We start from the raw sequence: 23,945 nt of genomic DNA on the forward strand, positions 1-23,945 counted from the left end.
CAATTCAATAATGCATGCTTGTGTTTTCTCTGTCTGCTTTCCATTTCCCTCTTTCTGGCTACTAAGTGGCCAGGTTACAAGTTCTTGTTATTCTATAGAATGAATCTCAATTATGTTCCAACAAGAAGCAGAAACATTGCTTTCCCATCTTTATCTGATAATCCAGGTAAGGTAACAAGCACCTCGGCACCACAAATAGTCACGGATTGCTATGGTTTTTCTCATGTCTATTGTTACACCACAAAGGTTCTGTTATTACATATGAAAAAAATTTAAATCTTCACTGCTTCTATTGGCCTCTTCCCTTGCTGGTAGTATTGAAAGTAGATACTAACATAATCTTTCACCTTCTTGTATAAACTTGGCCTCGTTTCACTGATAAGCCCATCTGCCGGTTTGATCTCTTTATCTGAGTCGGGAATGCAGAACACAGCCAGAGTGTTCCTCTCCTTTTCTGTGTTTGTCACCACCCTGTGTACAGGGCTCATGAATATTCCATTGCTCATTATCTGTGTGTATCATCGCATACCAGTTATGTAAGTCTGTCAATTGTGAACTTATATTATAGGTTCAATTGCTTGAAATATTTTAAGCACAAGCTAAACCTATTCTGTAATGGAGATTTGTTGCCTGTATCTTGTGAAGTGAAATATGAATAATTAAAGCTGAATTTGGGGAGAGAGTTTACAGTGTAATGCCATTCGCTCCTGCTAACAAGAAAAAGAAGCACTTAAAAGTAATAGAATTTACCTCTACTTGATCTCCGACATTGATTAGAAGAGCATGTGGAATGATGGGAACTCTAAACCACTGGTTGTCTTTCAGGAATTGCAGACCTTCCACTTCTTTGTCCTGCAAGAGGAAGGTAATTGCCGATGCATCTGCATGTGGCTTAACGCCAAGAATTCGATCAGGCCTGGGACATGGAGGATAGAAGTTAAACCTGGCAGCCACAAGTGGTCGCTCTCCATACTGGTCTAAAAAGCTGCTTTCCTCCAAATTCAATGACATTGCCATGGCTCTAAGGAGAATTTCATTTATCTCTTGTAACTTCATGGTGTATTCATTTAGGGTTTCCCTGCAGCAATGGTTAGGAACAAAGTTAGCTTGTACTTCTCTCAAAGTCTTAACCATGCATTGGATGGAAATTGCCTCATTATCAACTGTAAGTTTTACCAACTTCATTGTACTGAAACTCAGTAGATATGTCAATTTTTCTTTTTAACACTGAAAATCCAGTGAATAATTTGGTAGTAGTGTGATTCAATTACCTAAAATCTTTAGGATTTTCGGGCCAAAATTTGATCTTTCTCTGGTCTTCTGGGCTAATAGTAAGATACAATCGATCAGACCAGTCAATCGTTTGGTGGTCTGAAAGAATCATGTCATTTCCATACCCTTCAATGCTGTCAGCTTCTCTGGAGTATTTCTGCTTATCTTCCATCGACAATGCGAAGAATCGCTTGCTTACATCACGAATTTTGTCTAAAAAGGAACTTGTCATCCCATGATTTACTACCTGAAACATTGAAATTAATCAATTCTGATTATGAAGCAAGACTGTAAGAGCAAGCCAGTTCTACATGTTCGATTTTATTTATTTACACAATGAAGCATGTAATTTAGATGGAAGAAAATATAAAAAATCCGGGTTGTCTTCATAACATAACTATCCAGTTTTTTGTTAAATCTTGTTATCAGATATAAACCTGAAACGCAGATAGACCTAAACTTGCTTGGCTAAAATACTCAATCCAGATAACGCAAATTAGAGAATAATATCACTTCATCAATCCAGTTGACCAGTATCGATTATATCCTACACATCTTGTGCTATCTTATGTGACTCCTTATTCACACTCCAACTATCCTTCTGATGCTGAAATCATATTGAAATAGACATTGTATAAAGAGTGAGTTCAGAAAAGAAAGGACCTGAAAGCAGCCCCATGAGCTGACAGCTAAGTGAAATTTCTCGAGTTCTTGTGCACTGGTTGATGGAGATGTTAGGAGACCAAGATCAATAACTGGAATATCGATTAACGGAACAGAAGCATCAAGGACTCCAACATCATTTCCTTTACAGAAATACTTCACTGGTGGTTCTTCCCCGTTGAGAGCCATTTCTTGGACTGAATTTGATATCAACTCTGCCTTGGCAGCCATATATGTTATCTCACCAGCAGCTGCAGAAAACTACTTGCTTCGGTCGCAGTAAAGGTGGTTTTATCAAAAAGGGTGTGAAAACTTCAGCTGTTCCAGTGGATTGTACAGCGAAGGAAGATCTTGGATTTATCTGCGGTTTAGGATCTATTTAATTCAAACTTGATCTGTTGTTATGGTGCTGATCTTTTTTTTTTCTTTTTTTTTTGGTAGCTGTGGTCAAAGAATGGGGAATGGCACTCACATTTGCAGCCCCTTCAATTTTGTCTGCCTTTATCCACTATTCTATTCTTGGAGTCAACATGATTTTGGAGTCTCAGTTCACCATGTGATCTAACACAGTTATGCATGGATGAACATGTTTGGTTTTGATTAAAAAAATTCTAACTGATTGGATTTTTTTTTTCTTTTAAAAAAAATGTGAACCAGATCAAATCAAATAAAAAAACTAAACTGATTGTTTGGATTGGTTTTAGATTTATTAAAATCATATAAATTTAAATTAATAACCATTTAGTGGAGTTATTTTTTATAGATTTTGATATAATAAGCTTTTATTTTATAATAAGTTTTTTTTTATTGTTTGTTACTTTTTGGTTCAGTTTGTCTGAAAAACTGAAACCGAATTAAATTATTTTTTTAATTATTTTCTATCCAAATTATCCAACAAATTAGAAAAATTGTTCAATTTGTTTAATTTTAGATCAATTTTTATAGATATTTTGTAATTTTGTCACCCCTTTACGTTTTTGTTTTTTTATTAGAGAATAGTTAAATGATAAGTGCATCACCTCTTATTCTGTTTACTAGAAAAAAAAAAGTTTATTGTTATTATTAGATACATAATAATTGAAAAATAATTATTAAATTAAAATTTATAATATTATTTAATAACAATGTCAAAATTTAAAAGTAAATGAATTAAAATATCAAATTTGTTTTAATGTAAGAAAATGAAAATATAGATATATGGTCCACTAGAAGCACATGTTGGCTTAAATATCAAGCCCTGTATTTAAGTTGACTTTGATTTTTTGTATGAAAGGGATAAACGAATTATTTTTTTTAAAAAAATTATCATGGACAATGTGTCGTTTATTGTAGTAAATAACATGTTCTTTGTAATCAAGAACATGAGATCAAAGTGGCTGGGAACTAGACAGAAAATCAAATTATATATTTTAGACCAAAAAATCTATTTTCAATCAATTTTTTATATGAAAACATTTGAAAAACACGCTACAAACCTTACTAAACCCACTTTTCCCTTAAAATAACAAAAAAAAAAAGGAGAAATCAAGAAATCAACCATGAGATCACAAATTTTCCCAAACTCCGATCAACTTTTCTAGCAAGATGGATGCTAAAACTGCCACCACAAACTCATCTCGTCGATAATCATTTTGACACTAAACTTGACTTTTTTAATTGCCAGAATAAAGTAATTGATTATTTTTTTTTTCCTATTATTTTTTGGCTATGCGTTCTCTCTCACCTAAAAACTGAAAAATAAATAAAATAATTTTTTTTTTACTAAAATAAAAATTACAAAGAATTTAGAATCAACCTTGATTTTTCTCATTGTGTATGACATCTCAATCATTTTTCTTTTAATTTGATAGTTTTATTATAATTTCAAAACTAATTTATGCTACCTGGGCCATAAAAAATTGAGAGAGAAAAAGCGTGGAGGTCATCTGGTTCACTAAAAGCATCAAGTAATTCTAATGATTAAGAAAGTGGGGTAATTGGTCACTATCATGATAAAATATGATCATACAAGCTGCCATCGTTTGTTGAAAATAGCAACTTGTGACCTAATCCATGAGAGATTATTTTAATGTTGAAGTTGCAACTTCCAAGACTGGAAATTTTGGTAGTATCTCCTCCTTGTCTTCGGGCAGATTACAAGAACTACTAAAATGCCTGCTACTTACAGACACAGCACAGCCCTTGAAACACAAGGCATAGGATGCGCTGACAAAAACCAGCTGAAACCCATCAACTGGAAAAACCAGCTCAGACAGCGAGCGGAACTTCCTTTTTTTAAGTTTTTACTGTGTCCAGTGCTATCTTTTCTCTTCTATCAGCCATTGAGCTGCTTCGCTGCCGATGTAAGACTGTCCTTTGTTTAACTTGACCTGAAGCTAGCAACGGGATTAGAGACATTGCAACCCGTTACACGGGTTTATCTTATATTCTGATCTCTGCTGAAAACAACAAAATCTTGACCGGAAAGCCACCTCAGTTCACAACCTCTCTTGCTAAAATCATTACATTTGAGGGTATTCTGTCTCCCTTTAGCATAGCTAAATCCAGACATTTCTTAATCCTGTAAGCTTCAACAATTCCTCGTCATTTGCTTTCATACTCGCTTTTTGCAACCAACATTGCATTTATGGACCTGTATCAGAAAGGTTACGAGGTGTGCATAGATGATAACAAGGATTAGAAAACGTTTTTGGCTATGGATGGAGTTCATGACTGGTATCTGTGACTCCAGGTGATCATTTTATTCTATCAGGTGAAAAGGACGTGACTATATAATATATGCAAATGAAAATAATACAGAGACAAATTAATTAGTGAGGAAAATTATTGGATTGCTTAATTCAATTATAAAATTTATCAACCTGATCAAATACAATGTTGTTAATTTGAACAAGTAATTTATTATTAAATCACATAATGGAACCCTGGCTCTACGATGACCCTGAACTCCAATAATTCAGTAGCTTTGACCATTCAACTTTCAAAATCAAATAGCTGAACAAGAAGCAACAGAGTGTACACCACGAGGAAATTTTTAGCGTGTCAATTGCAACATTGCCTTTCTGGTGCCACTCATAGTAGACGAGGCCATAATTTTTAACATTTCTGTATAGTCTCGGTCTTTGCTCATCCACCAAGCAATCCACTGGGCCAATATCTTTTTCTGGGTCTGGCTCGTTGAATAAGATAATAAACTATTTTAATTTAAAAACTTAAGTTATTAGATAGAATCTCAAAATATAATTTATATAATTCTAAGTTTTGTTACTACCCGTAGCAATGGACTTCTGAACATCCCATCACTCATTATCTGCAATGTTTCAAAAAACCAGTGATAAAATTCAGAAAGGTGGCATGCCGGAAACTATGACTGTCGTCCTACGGTCCTAGGCAACTGCTACTTGTTCACTGGAGTCTTGATTATCTGATGATTATATACTTCTCAAGTTTCAGATTTTCATGCAAAATACTTTGTCAATACAGCCATGCCAGAAAGACAAGCATATACCTGCATTTGATCTCCGAGATTAACAACAAGTGCATCGGGAACTATGGGACTCTAACCCATTTATCATTTATGAAACTTGAAGTCCTTCCACTTATCTGTCTTGCAGCAGAACTGTTATGCCTGACCTATCAGTACGAGGCTTTACACCAAGAACAAGATCAGGTCTAGAACACCTTGGATGGAAATTGAACATTCCTCTCTCCAATCCTCTGTCACCAAACTGGTCTGAAAAGCTTTCTATTCTAAATTCAGTGACCTTTCCACAGAGACATCCATCACAAACTTTAATCTCACTGCGTATTCGTGGAAGATCTCTCTGCAAGGAAGTAATGTAGAAGCTCATCAGTATAAGATCATAATGGATTGGTAAAGCTAGTTTCTACAACTACTTAGGGCCTGTTTGGCTCTGCGGTTGAACCTGCGTTTGACCAAATTTTAATTTTATTTTTTTTTTGCTAAAATTGAGTGTGGTTTGTACTTTTTGGATCGTTTTGATGTGCTGATGTTAAAAATAATTTTTTAAAAATAAAAAAAACATCATTGGCATGTATTTCGGCACGAAAAGCTATTTGAAAAGCAACCACTACCACACTGTCAAACACGCTCTTAGTCTAAAATGGGTGTTATGCAGGCGGAAGCTAATAGGACAATGATAATATAAAAAATATATAAAATTTTAACAAGTAAAAAATATTGTAAATATGAACTCTAAATTCTCAATTATATTCTTTAAAAAATAAATGTATGGTGGCTTCTTTCTCGTGAGATTTACAAAATCTTTGAATAGGCCAAGAAACAAATAGTAATCTCAAAGCATAAAAAATTTAAAACAAGATCCAAATTAAAACAATAAATTTAAATGAATACAATAAATAAATAAAAAAACATAGGAAAAAAAATAAAATTAATCCAAACAATAACTTCTAACTTGACAATCCTATAAGAAAATTGTCACTAGAATCACTTGGAAAAATCCAATGCTAAGATCTCTTGTATCTTTATTTTAAGGTGCTACCATAGTCTTGCAAGACCAGATTTACTCTTGAGTTTAAAACTATCACACCAGTCATAAAAATATATGTTAGACTATCAATATAGTCTATTAGGTCAAATCTCATCAGCTTGTATTACATCCTCTCTTGAATGCTCAGAATCTTTAATTTTTATGAGCCCGCTACACAGGATGACAAACTATCAGTCAGCATTCGCATTTGGTAAGATCTCAAACAAGAATATAGAGTTAACCTGAAATCATTTGGATTTTCTGGACACAGATTAATCCTTCTTAAATCTTCTGGAAACACCCCTAGAGTGAGGCGGTGTGACCAGTGCAGAACTTACTTTTCCGAAACTGTCCCTTCACTTCCATTCACTGCCCTGGCGTATTTCTGCTTCTCTTCCACTGTAATGCAAAAAAAAATGACGTGCAATTTCGAGGAATGAACTTGACATCCCATGTCCTATTTCCTGAAATCAAGAATCCTTGACGTTTTTCAAAGCTTGAAGAAAGCTATGCAAGATGAAAGATTATTCAAATTTGTTCGCCAACTCTTAAATGGAGAGAGAAATTGTTACCTTAACAGCTACCTGTCCTTTTCTGTAATTCAATTATTTAATCTATCAGCTTGACCAAATATCTGGAGTAGTTTGAAGAAAACTCTTCTTAGACGGCTATAATAAGATGATAGAATGGAAGATATATAGCACTACAAGGTATCACAGCAGAGTAATTTTCTGATAAAAAGAAGATGAAGAACCAAATCATGTGTGCTAGTATTGTGATTTTTAATGGAGTTAGGGTCTCATATCACCATTGATTGAAATCTGTGTGTATCCAGGATAGTTTTACCAAGCTTCTCTTTGTGGGCAGGTAATTTCAAAGCCATCTTTGCTCATCTTTAAGCCACAACTGGTTCAAGCTGCTCTAGTTGGCTTTTCTTGGCCCTTTTTCCCCCCTCGGTGAAAGTGCTAAAGCTTATCCAGGATAGTTTTTCAAAATTTGTTTTACAAACTGGTGAAGAAATTCAAAAAAATCAGATTTCCTTAAAGAATCACAATCTTCGAAAATGCTTAAGAAAAAAATGAAATTATTAGAATTTAAATAAATTCAGAAATAAAAATATCAAAAAATTAAGAAATTTCAAAGATATTTAAGAAATAAAAAAATGAAGATTCTCAACCATTAAATTTTTTGAACAGATTTTAAAAATAAAAATTATTTTTATAAAAAAAATAAGTTTTGTAAAATATTTAGGAAATTAGAATTTTGAATATGTATAGCTATTTAAGTTTTTTTTTTATTTCTCGAACATTTCAGAAAATTCTGATTATTATTTTTTTCTTAAACATCCTACAATTGATAATCGTCTTTACAATTTAATGAAATTCAGTCATAGACTAGATATGATGTATGCCTCCGCTGCAGACCAAGTTAAAAAAAAACTACCTTAAAAAAAGTGATAGGCTAAAATTTTTTTAAGTCTCGAGTATTTTATTCAAGTGGTAATTTAAATAATATAAAAAATAATAATAATTAATTAATTAATAAAAACATAAAAAAATATAGAAATATCAAATAACTTAATATTAACTTACTAGAACGAAAACCATAAGAAAATTAAAAAGTAAATTTTTTTTAAAAAAAACACCAATTTAAAAAAAAGAACAAAAACCAAGAAAGTCATTTGTAATTGTTCATGAATTGAAAAATATTTATAATTTAATAGTTTATTTATAAATTAAAAAATAGAATGAAGTGAAATTGAAAAGCATTTATGATTTTATAATTTATTTCAAAATAAAAATAAAAATAATTAAAAAAAAAATAAAAACTAAATGTCACGGGGAAAAATTGAAGGTGTTGTTTTGAAATTTTAGAAAAGTTGGCGCAAAACTTGAGATGGAGAGAGAAAACAAAAAAAATAAAAAAGAAATGATTAGCAATGACAAATTGCAGTAAATTTTGAAAAACACGTCATACCATTAAGAGCATTAATATCTTACAAACACCACCCGAGAAGAGTTTTTTAATTATATTTAATAAATATAATTTACAATAATATCTCTAAACACTGCTAAAAATTACAAGAAAAATAATGTAAAATGAAAAAAAAAAAGTCATTAAATGAGATTTCCATTGGTTTTGTTTTTAAAAACATCAAAATAATTATATTATTTTAAAAAAATTTAAAATATAAAAATATCATTAAGTAGTAGGCATTATGTTATTTAATTCCAAGGTTAAACGAGTAATTTTATTGTATATTAAAAAAATAAAAATACCAAACTAACATTATATAATTTGTAAAAAACAATTCAATGCTTAGTTCAAAATTTTAATATTCAAGTAACAATATAATAATTACATTATTACAAGGCAATATAACTTTCCTTCCCCTTTAGTTATTTTTTTTTAATTGACGAAATTTTGTAAATATAAGGTAAGTAGTAACTGAGCCGAAGCCCACAAAACTTGGTGTAGGTCCCTCTAACTAACAACAGCCACAAACCATCTTCCTCCGTGGCCACCTCAGGTCCTTGCAAATGATATGCCGAAGGTATCTCCCATGGCTTCCATTCACTTAAGTATCACATAAACTCGACACATTACATGCTGCTGCTAACACTTTTTATCTCTGTATATCCACTTCACTTCCAGAAATTATAATTCCTTTTTGTCCCTCAAGAAAAAAAATGGCAAATTTCACCTTGAAAGCAGAGAACTTTTCCTCTCTCTCACACCACACAAGCACACAAACCTCACTCTTGAACACGACCACCTCATTCAAGACCAATTCTTTACGTTTCTTACACTCTAAAAACAGCTTGACGTTCAGGGTTTGGTGTGGTATTAAAGAGAAAGAGAATGTGACAGAAAGTGAGAGGGTCCCTGATGCACTCACTGGACTAAAAAGAGTTGATGAGTTGGACCCCAAGAGGGGTTCAAGTTTGGATTTTGAGCAAAAATTGGGGAATGATAGTGGGTCTAGTGAAGTGGGTTTTGATTGGAATTGGCCTCCGTGGAAGAATATTCCTCAGAGATATAAGCTTATTGGCACCACGTCACTTGCCTTCGTTATTTGCAATATGGACAAGGTAAGTGTATTTGGTCTAATTTGATATGTTCATAGGCCTTGGTAATTTTTCTTGTCGGATTGAAACAAAAAAGGAGTGATTTTTAAGGTGCTGCTAATGTTAGCTACTTGGTCATGTGTGTGTGGCTAAAGTTAATTTTGATCAATTTGCTAAATTGGGTAGGTGAACTTGAGTATTGCTATAATTCCTATGTCACACCAATTTGGGTGGAATGCATCAACGGCTGGGCTAGTGCAGTCATCCTTCTTTTGGGGTTATGCTTTGAGTCAATTACCAGGAGGTTGGCTTGCCAAGATTTTTGGGGGGAGGTTAGTTCCTCATCGCTCGCTGTATTTACATGGTCTTTCATGTTAGAGGACCGTGTCATTTCCATTAATAAACTACTTTTTTCTAAACTCCAGCGGTGAGAAACCTCTTGTTTAAGCTCCGGTAATGGATATAATCCTTTGAAGCATGAGGAGGGCTATATTAGTATCTTCCTGTGCAGAATTTTACCTTGAGCTATTTTTCTTCTTCTCCTATATACTTAAACTGGTATAAGTACTGCTAACTCTTGATTAAGATCTAGTTGAATGATCTTCTATGTTTGGTTACTGGCCGAAGGATGTTTTCGATCACAATAAGTTTATCCGATAATTGAACATAGCAGGAAAGAAGAAGAGATTTATATGGTTAATTTAACTTGTTGTCATTGATGTGTTGGGTTGAATTGAGGTGTTAGGTGTTGGAGTTGAGTGCTATATTTACTTTTACGAGCTCAAATTCCCTTAAGAAAGGTGGAGCTACTTCTGATTTAACAAAAATCAATATTAGGTCATTGCAACTATCAATTTATCTGCTTTATTCGAGTAGCCCCTCCATTAAGATTGAGAAAACTGTTCTTTTTGTTTGATCGTGATCCTACCTTTCTGCTCATTGATGCTGATACATCCCATTTTCATTGATGTGCGTTGATATACTTCATTTCCATTTGACTTTCTAAACTCTAAATGTGACACCTCAACTATAGCAGTTTTGGGCAATAAGAACAGCAAACAGTTCCATTATAACCTTAGATTTCATACTTAATCCATCCCCTCTAGAGCTTAAATGTACAAGTTGTAAACAGTTTATGTTCTTGCACAAGTTATTGTTTCATCTCAATGTAATTGAATGATTGCTCTATGATTATCCTATCTATTAAAGCAGTAAAAAAGGTATATGTTTCTGGAAATATGGCTGACTCCACTTGGGCAGTTCATGGTTTTAATGGATGCACAGGGTCTCCTTAAAGATTGAGGATAATGCCATAATAGACACCCAACTCTTTCTAGCATTCTAATTCAGAAAGAGAGGACTCCAGAAACCAACTGTTTTATGGAGTAAAATTAATTTTCTAGAGATCCAATGCACTGCAAGCGTTTCACCTGTCTTCCGGGTTTGGTGCAAATTGTATGATACAAGCCTAATGCCTTACTTTTTATTTATATTTATTTTTCAGAAAAGTTCTTAAGTTTGGAGTTTTGACATGGTCAGTGGCCACAGCACTTCTTCCTTTTCTTGCTGGATATATGCCCGGACTTATGTTGTCAAGGGTTTTGGTATGTGCAGCTTCTCCCATACTCCATATGTTGAACTAGTATTTCAGTCCAACTAGTGTACATCTTTTCATGAATCTGCAATTGTTTAGTACTTATGTATATGTCATAAGCATTTGATAATACTTTAGAGATTCTCCCTTTCTTAATTAGTCCGTGTCTCTCTGTCTTTCATAATACTCTTGTGCATTTTGCTTTGATGTTCCTTTACTCAATGTTAAATTGGTTAAATTTGTTTCTTGTCTTATTGAGCTTTTCTCTTACGTGTTCCATATCTAGGTTGGAATAGGAGAAGGAGTTTCGCCATCGGCAGCAACTGACCTCATTGCCAGGCATGTATGACATCCAAAGCTCTATAGGAGCAAGTTTTAGTGAACCTTTTAGATAATATTTGCTGAAACACAATCAACCACTGCTATGTTTTTGTGTCGGGTTTTTGGTTGGTTTGTTTCATGTGTTTCATTAGAGTAGTATTCCTTTGCACTTTTCTTGATTTTTCTTATGCTCATGCTCATGTCCAGATTGCATTCTTTTACATTATTGAGTAAAATTGGTAGTCTCGTGAAGAACTTCATAGAGATTTCATTGTGGAATATTTGGAAGTTAATTTTGTTATGTGGAACATTATGACTCTTTCTGTGGTTTATAGAGTTCCCTGCCCACCTCTAACAATTTATATATGTACAATAATAATCTCTTAATTGTCTATATTAATTCATGTTTACACTTAGACACTGATGTCTCCCATCTCTGCCTTTTGAGGTTCTTCTTGGCTTTCTTCTGTTTCATATCAACTTATTATCTGTATGGGACTTGTCTTGCCTATTTTGTGGTAGGCTGTGTCCTGTTCTCTTATTCTCTGCTACTGAACTTGTGCTCTTTGGCTTGTTATAATCTGTTATATTTTGCATCCTCATTGACTGATAGTGGCCCATAGGTTGCTCTCTTATGTTGCTTGTATTGTAGAAAGCTGATCTCTGTTGAAGAGATAATGTAGAGTTATTTTCTCCTTTTGATTGGTATTGACCAACATTGCATGCAGGTCAATACCTTTGGAAGAGCGATCACGAGCTGTAGCATTCGTCTTTGGGGGACTGAGTGTAGGAAGTGTTATAGGGTATGTTTTTCTAAATTTGGTCTGTGATAGCAACAATTCTTTTCTACTGATCAGGAAGCTGCTTACCACTTTATTTACAGAATGTTAACCGTAAAAATTGACCATAGAGTATATTCAACCCATTGGCATATGTGATTGTCAATTATTAGAGAAACTAACACAGCTTTTCATCTTCCTGGTGTTAAATTGCAACTGAAAGAATTAAGTGTGTTAGGTCTGTGAAACACATTTAATAGACAAATTCATGCTATGCTTAATGTTTTTCTTTTTCCTGAGTCTATTTTTTTAGTTAAAGTGAGCACCTGGCTTCAATTGCTAGTCGTTTCTAACAGTTTTAAAGTTCATGCAGGCTTCTTTTAGCTCCTCCCCTTATTCAGAATTTTGGTTGGGCATCTGTATTTTATATATTTGGCTTTCTTGGGTTAGCCTGGTAAGTATCTGTCACTAATCTCTTGGATTCCAATGCTTACCTGCTTCTGCCTTGAACAGAAGGAATTTCACACTTTGGTGATGCATAAAAAGGCTTTTCACTCAATGTTAAATAAAAAGATAATATTTCATGGCTTTTTGGTTCACTGTGATTCTGAACTGACTGTTTAATACTTGCATTTGTTTATTTGATTATATTCAGTTTTTTAAGTTGCTAATGTTAACAACTGAATGAAAGTTGACTTCGTACTTGTGGCAACACCAAAAATTATGAAGGTTTTTGGGGTTTCAATATCTTGAAGAGGGGCAAGCTTCACACGCTGCCAAGCCTGCCTCACGTAAGCATTAGCTTCTATTGTTTTTTTTTTCTATTCTTGATTTGATGAATAAAGCTTCTTAGTTTATTGATAACTAGGTAATGATTGGTTGACTACTTTTATATAATTGCCACAATCATATGGTGTCTTCTTTTGCATCTCTTTTCATGTACTGGTAATACCTTATTCTACACTGCCTTTCTGATGTAAATTATTTGGTTAGTCCACCTGATGTTGCATGTATGATGAATATTTTCCCTAATTTATACAAATTTAGCAATTATGTAAGCTAAAGGAGTGGCATATCTGAAACACCCTATTGTTTGGGTAGCCTCGAACAATAGTTCACATATTGTCATATTGAGTTGCTAGAGAATAACCCACTTTATATACCAAATATCAGCTTTGTCATAGAAATATGTCCTCCATATTATTCAAAGCATACTCTGTATCTCTTTTCAACTGGGTACACTTGAACTGATCAATTTTGTTGCCTCGGAGACAATCCACTAGGATTTATCTCATCTTCTAAATGGAGTTAGCATATTACTTTTACACCAGAAGCATGTTTTCCCGAGTCTTCAGATGACTTTCTATGCTCAACTGCAGTATTGACCTCTCATTGGAGGGTTATCCTAGGAAAGGCTCAATTCTTAGGTGGTGTACTGATATGATCTACATAAAAATGATTGGTAGTGAAAATGTCATTTTTCCTTGAGATCCTTTCCGCATAGTCATGAGGACTTTTCCTTGATATGTTTGACAGGGCCCCAATCTATCCATATGGAAAAATCTTTTAGTAATTCTCTTGCAGCGTTGGGTGGCTCACTGAAGGTACAATGCTTTCTCCTTTTCTTTATTCGGCTATATAAGATTGGAAACTTGAAGGATGGAAAAGGGTACTGATTGAGCTATTGATTGTACCTTAAATGCAATACTTCTTGAAAAGTCGCATGTTTCACTGATTTGTCTAGTAAAACCAAGTAACTAGGCTTAGGGGTCATTCAATACTCTTATAGTCAATGGCAATAGCCAATAAGTCTGCCTGAATTCAACGTACTATTGTTGACTGTTCTTTGTAACAAAATGGTTTGAAACATGGTTCACTAGGATTGCCATTACCATCACTCTCATATTATTGATTGTTCTCACATGAGTTTAAACATGTTGGGATTTTTTATTTCTTTTCCTATTTTTGTGAACTGTATGATACCTGATAACGAAATTAAAAGAACCTTCCTAAAACTTTTGTGTTACCTTTTGCCTCACTTTCCTTCCTGGCTCTATTGTGGCAGGATGTGCCCTGGAAGGCTTTTTTCCGAACCCCAGCTGTATGGGCAATGATATATGCTCACTTTTGTGGAAGTTGGGGTCACTATAACTGTTTATCTTGGCTTCCTTCTTATTTCAGGTATCTTTTGCAGTTCTACTCTCTGAATTTCTTTTCTCATCGTTCTGGAAGAAAAGCATTTATAATCTTCTATATCAATATCTTCAATGTGCTTGTCATTATGGCTGTAATGGAAAAGAAACTTAACTTTCAATCGATATGCCATGCAGTGAGGAGCTGAGCCTGAATTTGACAGAAGCTGCATGGGTAAGTTTGAAGATGTACGATTGTCCTACAAATTTTAGCCCTTCTCACACTTTAGTCATTTATAGTACTTGTATTGTAAATATAAGGAATAATTCTGTAGCTTAAAATTTGACAAATTAAATTCTCACGTCTTGAAATGAAAAGGAGCGCTGTTGTACAAGAAATTGCTTGTTTCAACATCTCATGCTTTGGCCTTGGTATCCTATATACGATGTAATTGAAATATAAGTTCTGGTTTGAAATCATCCATCTCCATGCATCTTTTGATGTCAAACACTGCTACAGTGAAAGGCAGGTCCAATAACATATCAGAAGCTTGGGTGATATCAAGACAGCATGCTTTTTTTATCTGAGAGGAATTAATCTTCCTTGCAGTAATTTGGCCAAATTTTGTACTCTGAAAGTGAGTACTATATGAATGCTTTCTACTAAATTATCCTGGTAAAATGATTAGTTAGTACCCTAAATACTTGGGAGCTTAACATGTAAAGCATTGGTGATAAAACTTGACAAACTTGAGAATGCCTTGCCATTCCAAAAGGTCTGAATATTGGATAGTCATCCGTCATTTGATTGTTTAAATGCATTTGAACATTTTTTATATATTTTATTTTCCTATGAAGTAACTATTAACCATTTCAGGTTTCCATCCTTCCTCCCTTGGCTTCAGTTTTTGTGACTAGCTTTGCCGCACAGCTCGCTGACAACTTAATCGCTAATGGAGTTGAAACCACTACGGTCTGTAAAACCAGACATCTATTATAGTTCTGCACATTTATAATCATCACCTTGAAGCTTGACCTTTTTGACCTTGCAGGTGCGAAAGATTTGCCAAACAATTGCCTTCTTGTCTCCTGCTCTTTGCATGACGCTCTCCTCTGTTGATCTAGGACTTCCACCCTGGGAGATTGTGGGGATTCTCACTTGTGGCTTGGCCCTCTCAAGCTTTGCCTTGTCAGGTACTGAACTATTTAAGAACCTTTTTAATTCATTTTGTGAATTGGAACAAATTGACTTGTGCTAGGTTAATTTCTATTTCATTGATCTATCATTTTTGCAGGACTTTACTGTACACATCAAGATATGTCTCCTGAATATGCAAGTATACTGTTGGTATGTGGCCTACAAATCATAATTTTGTTGCATATGCTATGCATTTTCTGATCAGTCTCCTGGTGAGATTGATCTTAGGTGTCATAAACATGGATTATTAGCTTATTTCTCACATGTTCCTCACTTTATATCTACTTCAAATCAACTCAGCACATGGTTCCTGAATCTTGTGCATCATTATTTATGACATGGATCTGTAGAACCCACATATCCAATAATATACCTCTTGCAAAGTGGAGTTGATTTTTCAGGTGAAAAATCAGAAACTGAAAAATAAAAAACCATGTTGATTCACTTCATTTAGTGGGTTTTTCTCAGTGATCTGTTATCTTATTTTTCCAGCTAGCCACTTCTCTTAATAAAATTGATCGCAAGACTAGCATTCTAAATTATCTAATAAGACCATTATTGGCGTGGATTTTGCTCCTATCACCAATGAGCATTCCCGTGGTCTTCCTGTAGACTCTTCATGCTGTTATGCAAAATTGTTTTGAACTGGAAGTTCTAGACTAAACTTTCGTGAAACATTCCTGTGGTAGTGTTTCTAATTTTAGCTCCAGGTCAAGCACATAATTTATTCATTTGATCCATGATCAATTGAGTCCTGTAAGCTTGCTGCCAGTTCAAGGTCTTCGCTTGAATTTGTATAGAAAAAGGACCTTCCTTTAACCATTATAATCATTCAATCTATCTAATTTTCCTACGCAGGGCATTACCAACACCGTTGGAGCAATACCTGGAATTGTAGGTGTTGCCTTGACTGGTTATCTTCTTGATACAACTCATTCGTGGAGTGTAAGTTACCTCTACCTCTTACGGAATATTTGGTTGAATGTAATGGATCATGGTCCATTATATTCTTAAGTTTGTTTTTGTAATTTTTAAAACTGTAATAAAATGGATCATTATAATTTATATTAAAAAAAAGCTATGTAATGAACCATTACATATTAAGAGTAATCATGCAAAGATGTAATTATAAAGAAATTTATTAAAGACGAAACTGTAGTTTTTCTTATAAAAAAAATTATAAGAACCAAGAAACTTTCAAATAAAGACCAATTTGTAAAAAAAAATGAAATAGAGGGACTAAAGTAATTTATTTGAAAACTTTAGGGACTGAAAATGAAATTTAGTATTGATTACATTACATTACATCTATTTTCAAGTAAGTAATCTCTGGATAAGCTGTTATTAACTTCTTCCTTTAACTGTTTGTTTCTCATATTTGTACTCCGCAGATTTCTTTATTCGCACCATCAATTTTCTTCTACTTGACTGGTACGATTGTATGGTTGGCATTTGCCAGCAGCAAGCCTCAAAACTTCTCCAACACAGATTGACTTCGGTTGTCTTTGGATCAGTTTTCTTGAATGAAGCATCCAAATTAGAGAGAGAGAGAGAGAGAGAGCACACCATTCATTATGTTATACATTTTACTTCTTTTTCCATAGCGTTTGGTGGGAATTGCCTCATCTACCAATAGTTAGCTTCATTTGTATATCTCTGTACACAGAAAATACCTTATGTATATTGATTTCAAGTGTAATCCACCAAGCAAAATGCATAGTTGACTTACAGCCTTGGTTGGCCACCAAAAACATACACTTAACATGCTTGTCGTATAGCTGTGTTTTAGCCCTTTAAGGCTTGCATTTTACGTTATGCCTCTAAACCAAGAACTCTGTTACACCAATATTTCTCTGCATTTTACGTTATACATCAAAGGAAATGTCCAAAGGCAGTTCATTGCGGGACCAGCTGCTACAAAGCAGTAAAGAAATTTATGTTGTATTCCGGTCCATTACATGGGCACTGGTTGTAAGAAAAAAAAACCATGGCATAATAATTTACCAAAAACATTTGTCATTGTATTCTTCGCCAAGAAAGAATGTAACATGTGCTTGTATTCTGTCTTATTTGGCGGATCACTATTTACTACGTGGAACCAATTTCAGTTCCGTGTAGAGCTGCTACCTAGCTGCAAGCAGGAAGAACATATGGCATTTGAACGAATACAATAGAGAAAGGAGCAACCATTATTGGCTTAGATGAATTTACATGTAAAGGCTCCAAGGAAGGGATGTCCCCAGATGAATTTACAGTTAAAATGTTCCCATTAAGTAGCATTGTTTGGCTGTGTAAATCTCCATCTTTAGCTGTTAGATGGTATTCCTCTCTTGTTATCCCACTTGTGGACCGTTGAGGTACCTGAATGACCTTTGATTTATGGGACTTGTGAGACCTATGAGACCTGTGAGGTTTGTGGAGCTTGTGAGACCTGTGAGGCTTGTGTTTCTGGTGCAATCTCCAAGTACTGTTGAATGTTACAGTGACTTCAACAGTTGTGCTATTGTCAAGGTTGATTAGTAGTAATGTGATCCCTTTCTGCGAAGATTATTAATCAAATTAGATAATAAAGGCCTCCACTTGTGTGATGATTGTGTTATTGAATTAACTTACGGATTGTTTCGCGCAATGAGTATAAGCACGTATCTTTTTCGTTCCAGAAAAGCTGGTTGATAGAACGTTTCTTCCCATTAATCGGTGCCAAAGAAGAGCACTGCAACGAAGATAGCGAACATTAGAATTTCTTAGAGACCTTGTAAGACCGAGTTATAATAGATATTCCCTAATGGGAGTCAAGGGATTTCATCTTTGGCCTGTTCTGACTATTGACGAGGCCAGGGTTGATCAAATTATTTTCATAATCAGCATAAATTTGGAAAAATGTTCCTAATTTAGCATGCCTATTTTAAAACTTCATCTTCATTCTTTTTGCAGACAAAGGAATTTCTTAAAAAATCGTAATAATAATAAAAAGAGAATTCATTGCACTCTTTGATTCTATCCTAATATCTAACTTTTCAGACCACCTGCCAGCATAAGAACACCAGTATTGGAATACCTGTAGTAATCCGGATTTGGAACAAAAGTAGTGGTGTTGAGTAGACCATAATTGCCACCAATCAATGACTGTCTGCAGTATGTTTTTGTATCATAAGCTGATGCCATCCCAAGCTGATCCAAGTACCTGTTTTGACATCCCTGGTCTTAGAAATCCACACAAGAAAAGCTGAAGATTTTTGTTATAAATTTGTCCTCACTTACCAGAAACTAAACACGAACGCATTGGTAACAAGGTTACGGCCACTGTTGTAAGCCCCACCTGATTCACCAACCCATGCAACTGCTGAAGTTGCAGAACTCTTGATGGTGCTTTGGAGGCTATGGAATGTATCAGCCTCACCATCAAGATAGGATGGGTCAAGGATCTTTCCGATGAGATGTGTATCAACCCCTGCACAAGAAAAGGATATAATCATGTCAGATTCGACCTACTGTACAAGGTGTAAGGCCACAGAAGTTGAATCAGTTTCTTCAAAGAGATACCTGGACCAAGATTGTATATGTGGTGGGTGATCGCATTTACAGAATTGCCTGTTTTATCTACAAACTCTTTGAACCAATTTGCATCAAAGAATCCTCCAGGTGCTATAACTAGTGGTTTCGGTTCAATACTGCTGTAAATCTTTTTCACTGTGTTATACAGGGAAATTGTATCAGAAGCATACTGAGCTGCTGCAACTCTTGTTCCAACACCACTTCCACTCAATTCATTTCCTGTTCAGCAAAAATTACTTACAGTTGGTTTGGATAAATTAATCTCAGCAATATAAATTGATCATAGTCAGTTCCCACTTTCCATATGGTGAATAATCAATGATACTTCTATGGATTTCATGAAACATTAAGCGTTAGCATTAATCATGAGAAATCAATGGAGAGTGTTCTCACCGAGCTCCCAGCCATAAATTGAGTAGTTCTTTTTGACAGTATAGCTTATAAACGATTCTGCATTGGTGTAGTTCCAAGCTCCTACTGCAGAACCATCAGATGTTATGGACCGGCCAGCGAGAGCATTTAACCCAAATATAATTTCAGCCCTGAATTTGCAAAAGTAAGATGTGGTTCAACTCCTAGAAATTGTGAAGTAAGGTTAACAAGAAACAGGAGAGAACATTGTTCTTAGTTGTTACCCAGATTTCTTGAAAAAGGCATTTAGCTCATCCCATCTATACATGGGCAAGCAACCTTGAGTGAAACCAAACATCTCACTGGTGTTTTTAACAAATTGAACACAAGGTTGCTTATTATCTTCAGTGTCGTAAATGACCTTATCTTGCAAAGTGCCTCCTAATCTGATTTTCAATGGTGAAAAAGCTGGACCGTTGCGCCAAGAAAAAGTAATTAGAATCCTAAAAGGCATTAAAAAGAGCTCTTGCTAAATAAAACATGAAATTGAAGAAGAAAAGGTTGCTTTGCTTCAAAGGACTCTTACCCTTTATGGCATTTAACAAGATGTTGTTGTTGAGATCCTGCATAAGAGAAAATATAAAACAAATTTCAAAAAGAATAAATGTTTAGAGAATAATTTCCTAAGAACTCATACGTAATAGTATAATGCCAGTGAAGTTTGGAGAAGTACAGGACAGGAAAGGACAAGCATTTCAAGCTCAGTTTCAATGATCAAACATCATAATCAGATATCTAAAACAACTTCAAAAGCAGAAAAGCAGACTAAAATGGATCATTACCAGATTAATGAGAGAAGCCTGGTCCCAGCTGCATGTCCCATAATCACATTTCTCAGGTGGCCACCAATCCAAGGTGGCACAAATGAAATCTTCATCAATCTTTCCAATGGAAGTTTTTCCATCAATGAAAACAGTTCCTTCACTAACACTGCTATTATCGTTTCCAGCCACAGCACTTTGTGAACTCGCATAAATGAAGCTGCAGCTAATGATGCACACCAGTAAGCACAACCCCATTTCCAGGTTCTGCAAAGAACTCATCTTTTTGTAAGCAAATACAAGTTCAAGATCTAAGACTTTCTGTATAAATGGGTAAGGTAGCCATGAAAGTGGCAGAGGATGTGGGGTTACCAGAGGTTTTGCCACAGCAGGCTACAGAATTTAATAAGGGATATAAAAAATTTAGAATACGTTCACAAGTAAGATATAAATATGATTGATGATATTATAAAAGAAAATAAATTTATTGGTGATTATTGAAGCTTTGTTTGATAGGCAAATACTTAGCAACTTGTAACCACATTCAACCTTTGGTTCTCTTTTCTTTAAATCTTTTGCCTTTGGAACCTTGCAGGTCAGAATAATGAGAGGTTTGTTGCAAAGTGGGCCATGGCTTTTCATGACAGCGGCTAGTTGCCGATCAATTTTCAAGGGCCTTTGTGCCTTGCTTCTCTACGAATGTGTGTGATCCTGATACCCACTCGTTTGGTTAGTTCTTAAGTTTTTGTTGACACTCTCTGTAGTTTTCGAATTAAAAAGATGCTCTTTTAAAATACTTTTTAGTTAAAAATATATTAAAGTAATATTTTTACTATTATTTTAACATGACATATCAAAATAATTTATAAAAAAAATTAATTTAATATCTTTCTAAATAAAATACTTTTTAAAATTAAACCACGTTAACCAACACACTTTTAATTATTAATTATTAATTATGTTGGAACCTGGAAAGAGAGGGTAATAATTAATCTTTTATTTAAAAACTATTAATTAAGGTGTAAACTACTAAAATAACCCCTCTCTCTGTCTTATTACTCCGCCGTTCATACTTTTTTTACCGCTGTAACCGATGGCTCTAATCTACACGTCCATGCACGGAAAATTATATCAATGTAAGAAGGTAAAAAAAAAAAAAAAACCATGGCGTGCAAATTATTGTAAAAAAAGGAGGAAGAAGAAGAAGACAGGCAGGGAAAAAGATAAACATGAGGAAGCATGGAACAAGGTGCATGTGATGTTATCTTAAAAGTTACAAATATGGCATCTACTTGTACTTTGGTTTTTCAAATTTTCAACTGCCCAATCAATCCCTTATGCCATTGCCCTTTTTATTTTATGGGACGGGCAAAGCATATGTCCAAACTTCCTGTCAAATGTCAAAGGACACATAAATGCATATAATCCAATTTTATTAAAAAAACAAAAAAACTTAGAGTCTTTTAGGGTTGCCGTTTAATCTATTTTTTATAAAAATTTAGTATTTTTAAATTATTTTGATGGGTTAATATCAAAAATAAAATTTTAAAAATTAAAATAATATTATTTTAAAAAACAAGCAAAGAAGGGTTTTGGTTAACCAACAAAGCATCAGAATCTGTGATGATAAGTTACACCTAATTTTTGCAGACTCACAACACAATCTAAAGGCATGTGTACTAAGACTACTCTAGCTGGAAATTTGTTGAGTATGCTATAAACCTAAGGCTTGTATTTCCCTTTCACAGAGCTGGGTCCATTGCTGCATTTTTTTCTAACTAGTAGTTTGGCTTTGAAGCATCCTCCCCACCTTATCTTGTTTCCATGGGGATCAGTTTCTGCATGCAGAAGGGGATCCACCCAGACCTAATCCATTCAATGTTAGTTAAAGGGAGAAATCTAGGTTTGGTGGCATTAAGTTTATTCCATACCTAATACCATTGGAAATATGACTCTGTGAAGCTGTTCCCCACTACACTACCTCTCATTGTCCATGTCTAGTATTCCCCCAAAGGAAGGAAATGACTGCTGTTTATAGGATCAAGATCTCCTCTTCTCCGAGGGCACAGCCACCGCACTGCCACCCCTTGCTTTTGACTGAAAAGGGAAAGGCGTGGAAATAAAGTATACCATAAAGTGAACACGCTTCCCATTTCTTCCGCTTGCCACTCTCTCCTCTGGCCCTAAATCTGGCTGTGGATGGCTTAAATATTGAGAGAGAGAAATGATTTCGATACATGTGAAAACCGGTGAGAATATTATGACCATTAAAAAAAAAGCTTCATGGGTAGAAAGATATTCTTTCAAGATTCTAACCATGTCGGGTTTTTTTTAGTTATTATTTTGAAATAATAAAAAACACAGCGAATAGAAGCATGTTATCTTTGTCCTTTTGTTCTTTTTATTATTATTATTATTATCTCCATCAGAATATACTCATCTCGAGATAGGAAGCAATCACTACATAATTAATTTAATATCATGCTTAAAATACAAAAGTAATAATTAATCCAAGATAATTTGGATGATTCTGGTATATTATGACAACCTATTTTATTTTATTTTATTTTATTTTATATTTGGGTTATTGAGAGATCTACTGAATTAAATTAAATGGTGGTAACATTAATTTTTACTACTTTTATTACTTTTATTAGGGGTGATTATTTTTTGTTCAATTCGGTTTTTATCAAAAAAAATAACTAAACTGAAATTTTAAAAAAAAACCGAAACCGGTTCAAACCGATCGATTTCGGATAGATTTTTAGAACAAAAACCGGTTCAAACCAGTTTGGCTCAGTTTATTCCTGTTTAGCTCGGCTTTTTCCAGTTTGGCTCTATTTTGGCTCATTTTTTTCCGGTTTGGCTCGGTTTTTTTCAGTTTTTTCGGTTTGGGTTCGGTTCTGTTTGGTTTTTTTATTTCAAGCTTATAAAATCGAACCGGTTGGTTTTTTCAAAATTTTAATCGGTTTAATCAGTTTTTTTCACTGTTCGGTTTTTTCAGTTATTTTTTTTCAGGTTTTCTCGATTTAATTAGTTTTTCAATTTTTTTACTTACCCCATTGTTAATTTATCAAGTATCTTGAGAATTAATCCAATTTTGCCTCTATCGTAGCCTTGAACCCAAGAAAACGAAAGGGACCTGTGGATTTTGTGATCTATTATTCTAGGAAAAGGGCCTTGCAACTTGAATAATTTTCTTGCATGTCATAATTATGATGAAGAATTTGTCTTAATTCCAACTTTCTTTTACAAGTTTCAGCCTAATGGAAACTTTAGATTAACTCATCTTCATCCTTGAGGGTGAGAGTAATTGTAATGTATCATTCACTAAAAGTCCATTTCATGGCATGTCTCCATCTAATCCTCGCCCACAGCCATAATGCAAGACAAACCGGGGCTTCAAGAGGAGATAAGCATTATTAATGTCTTCTTTGGCCTATGATTGCATTGATAATGAACCTTATTTCTTGGATTTATTAATACCTAATCTTCGTTTCTTCTGGTTGGATATACATCTGTGTATCCATTGAAAGATTTGACCAGATTATTTACGGGCAATAAAGCAAGAGTCGAGAGGCAAACAGGTTGTTTTGGACAAACAATGCAAACGTCTAGTTAGGGCAAAGGGAAGATGAAAATGTGTTGGAAATTACAAGAGAAACAAAACAAAGAGAGAG

At 34.3% G+C, this 23,945-nt stretch overlaps 3 protein-coding genes and 2 long non-coding RNA genes across 6 annotated transcripts; 1 reads left to right on the plus strand and 4 right to left on the minus strand.

The window, feature by feature from the left end:
• Window positions 1-100: 100 nt before the first annotated feature.
• Window positions 101-2,482, minus strand: LOC133688898 (protein SRG1-like). Its single transcript, XM_062108542.1, has 4 exons — window positions 1,936-2,482; window positions 1,272-1,519; window positions 751-1,078; window positions 101-509 (listed from the first exon to the last, which is right to left on the minus strand). The coding sequence occupies exons 1-4, from the start codon at window positions 2,164-2,166 to the stop codon at window positions 273-275; spliced, it is 1,044 nt and encodes a 347-aa protein (XP_061964526.1). The 5' UTR covers window positions 2,167-2,482; the 3' UTR covers window positions 101-272.
• Window positions 2,483-3,861: 1,379 nt separating this feature from the next.
• Window positions 3,862-5,700, minus strand: LOC133687815 (uncharacterized). The gene is made up of 2 exons (XR_009841042.1): window positions 5,444-5,700; window positions 3,862-4,567 (listed from the first exon to the last, which is right to left on the minus strand). It is a non-coding gene; the product is annotated as an uncharacterized LOC133687815 (long non-coding RNA).
• An 11-nt stretch (window positions 5,701-5,711) lies between these two features.
• Window positions 5,712-7,519, minus strand: LOC133687816 (uncharacterized). 2 transcript variants are annotated; one of them, XR_009841044.1, is made up of 3 exons: window positions 7,019-7,519; window positions 6,689-6,845; window positions 5,712-5,759 (listed from the first exon to the last, which is right to left on the minus strand). It is a non-coding gene; the product is annotated as an uncharacterized LOC133687816 (long non-coding RNA). The 2 variants fall into 2 exon arrangements; XR_009841043.1 differs by having other exon boundaries at window positions 6,689-6,910.
• A 1,488-nt stretch (window positions 7,520-9,007) lies between these two features.
• Window positions 9,008-17,268, plus strand: LOC133688863 (probable anion transporter 6, chloroplastic). The gene is made up of 15 exons (XM_062108492.1): window positions 9,008-9,538; window positions 9,701-9,846; window positions 11,019-11,118; window positions 11,395-11,447; window positions 12,158-12,232; window positions 12,582-12,662; window positions 12,938-12,999; window positions 13,745-13,812; window positions 14,274-14,389; window positions 14,539-14,575; window positions 15,218-15,313; window positions 15,393-15,534; window positions 15,636-15,688; window positions 16,397-16,483; window positions 16,930-17,268. Exons 1-15 carry the CDS (start codon window positions 9,137-9,139, stop codon window positions 17,029-17,031), a joined length of 1,620 nt encoding a protein of 539 aa, XP_061964476.1. The 5' UTR covers window positions 9,008-9,136; the 3' UTR covers window positions 17,032-17,268.
• Window positions 17,269-17,537: 269 nt separating this feature from the next.
• Window positions 17,538-20,812, minus strand: LOC133688862 (heparanase-like protein 3). Its single transcript, XM_062108490.1, has 9 exons — window positions 20,287-20,812; window positions 20,031-20,067; window positions 19,729-19,912; window positions 19,487-19,635; window positions 19,082-19,312; window positions 18,800-18,989; window positions 18,597-18,722; window positions 18,152-18,251; window positions 17,538-18,076 (listed from the first exon to the last, which is right to left on the minus strand). Exons 1-9 carry the CDS (start codon window positions 20,545-20,547, stop codon window positions 17,666-17,668), a joined length of 1,689 nt encoding a protein of 562 aa, XP_061964474.1. The 5' UTR covers window positions 20,548-20,812; the 3' UTR covers window positions 17,538-17,665.
• Window positions 20,813-23,945: the final 3,133 nt, after the last annotated feature.

Source organism: Populus nigra, chromosome 3 (assembly GCF_951802175.1).
Source record: "Populus nigra chromosome 3, ddPopNigr1.1, whole genome shotgun sequence".
Classification (NCBI taxonomy): domain Eukaryota; kingdom Viridiplantae; phylum Streptophyta; class Magnoliopsida; order Malpighiales; family Salicaceae; genus Populus; species Populus nigra.

Excerpts from the sequence above, each read along its gene's own strand:
- LOC133688898 (XM_062108542.1), bottom strand. The coding sequence starts at position 2,166 with ATGGCTGCCAAGGCAGAGTTGATATCAAATTCAGTCCAAGAAATGGCT. Across the intron at positions 1,520-1,935 it reads GCTCATGGGGCTGCTTTCAG|GTAGTAAATCATGGGATGAC; the intron begins GTCCTTTCTTTT and ends TCAATGTTTCAG. Across the intron at positions 510-750 it reads ATGTCGGAGATCAAGTAGAG|ATAATGAGCAATGGAATATT; the intron begins GTAAATTCTATT and ends TGATACACACAG.
- LOC133688863 (XM_062108492.1), top strand. The coding sequence starts at position 9,137 with ATGGCAAATTTCACCTTGAAAGCAGAGAACTTTTCCTCTCTCTCACAC. Across the intron at positions 13,000-13,744 it reads CGCTGCCAAGCCTGCCTCAC|GGCCCCAATCTATCCATATG; the intron begins GTAAGCATTAGC and ends TATGTTTGACAG. Across the intron at positions 14,576-15,217 it reads ATTTGACAGAAGCTGCATGG|GTTTCCATCCTTCCTCCCTT; the intron begins GTAAGTTTGAAG and ends TAACCATTTCAG.
- LOC133688862 (XM_062108490.1), bottom strand. The coding sequence starts at position 20,547 with ATGAGTTCTTTGCAGAACCTGGAAATGGGGTTGTGCTTACTGGTGTGC. Across the intron at positions 18,252-18,596 it reads CCAAATCCGGATTACTACAG|TGCTCTTCTTTGGCACCGAT; the intron begins GTATTCCAATAC and ends TCTTCGTTGCAG. Across the intron at positions 18,077-18,151 it reads CTCATTGCGCGAAACAATCC|AAAGGGATCACATTACTACT; the intron begins GTAAGTTAATTC and ends TAATCTTCGCAG.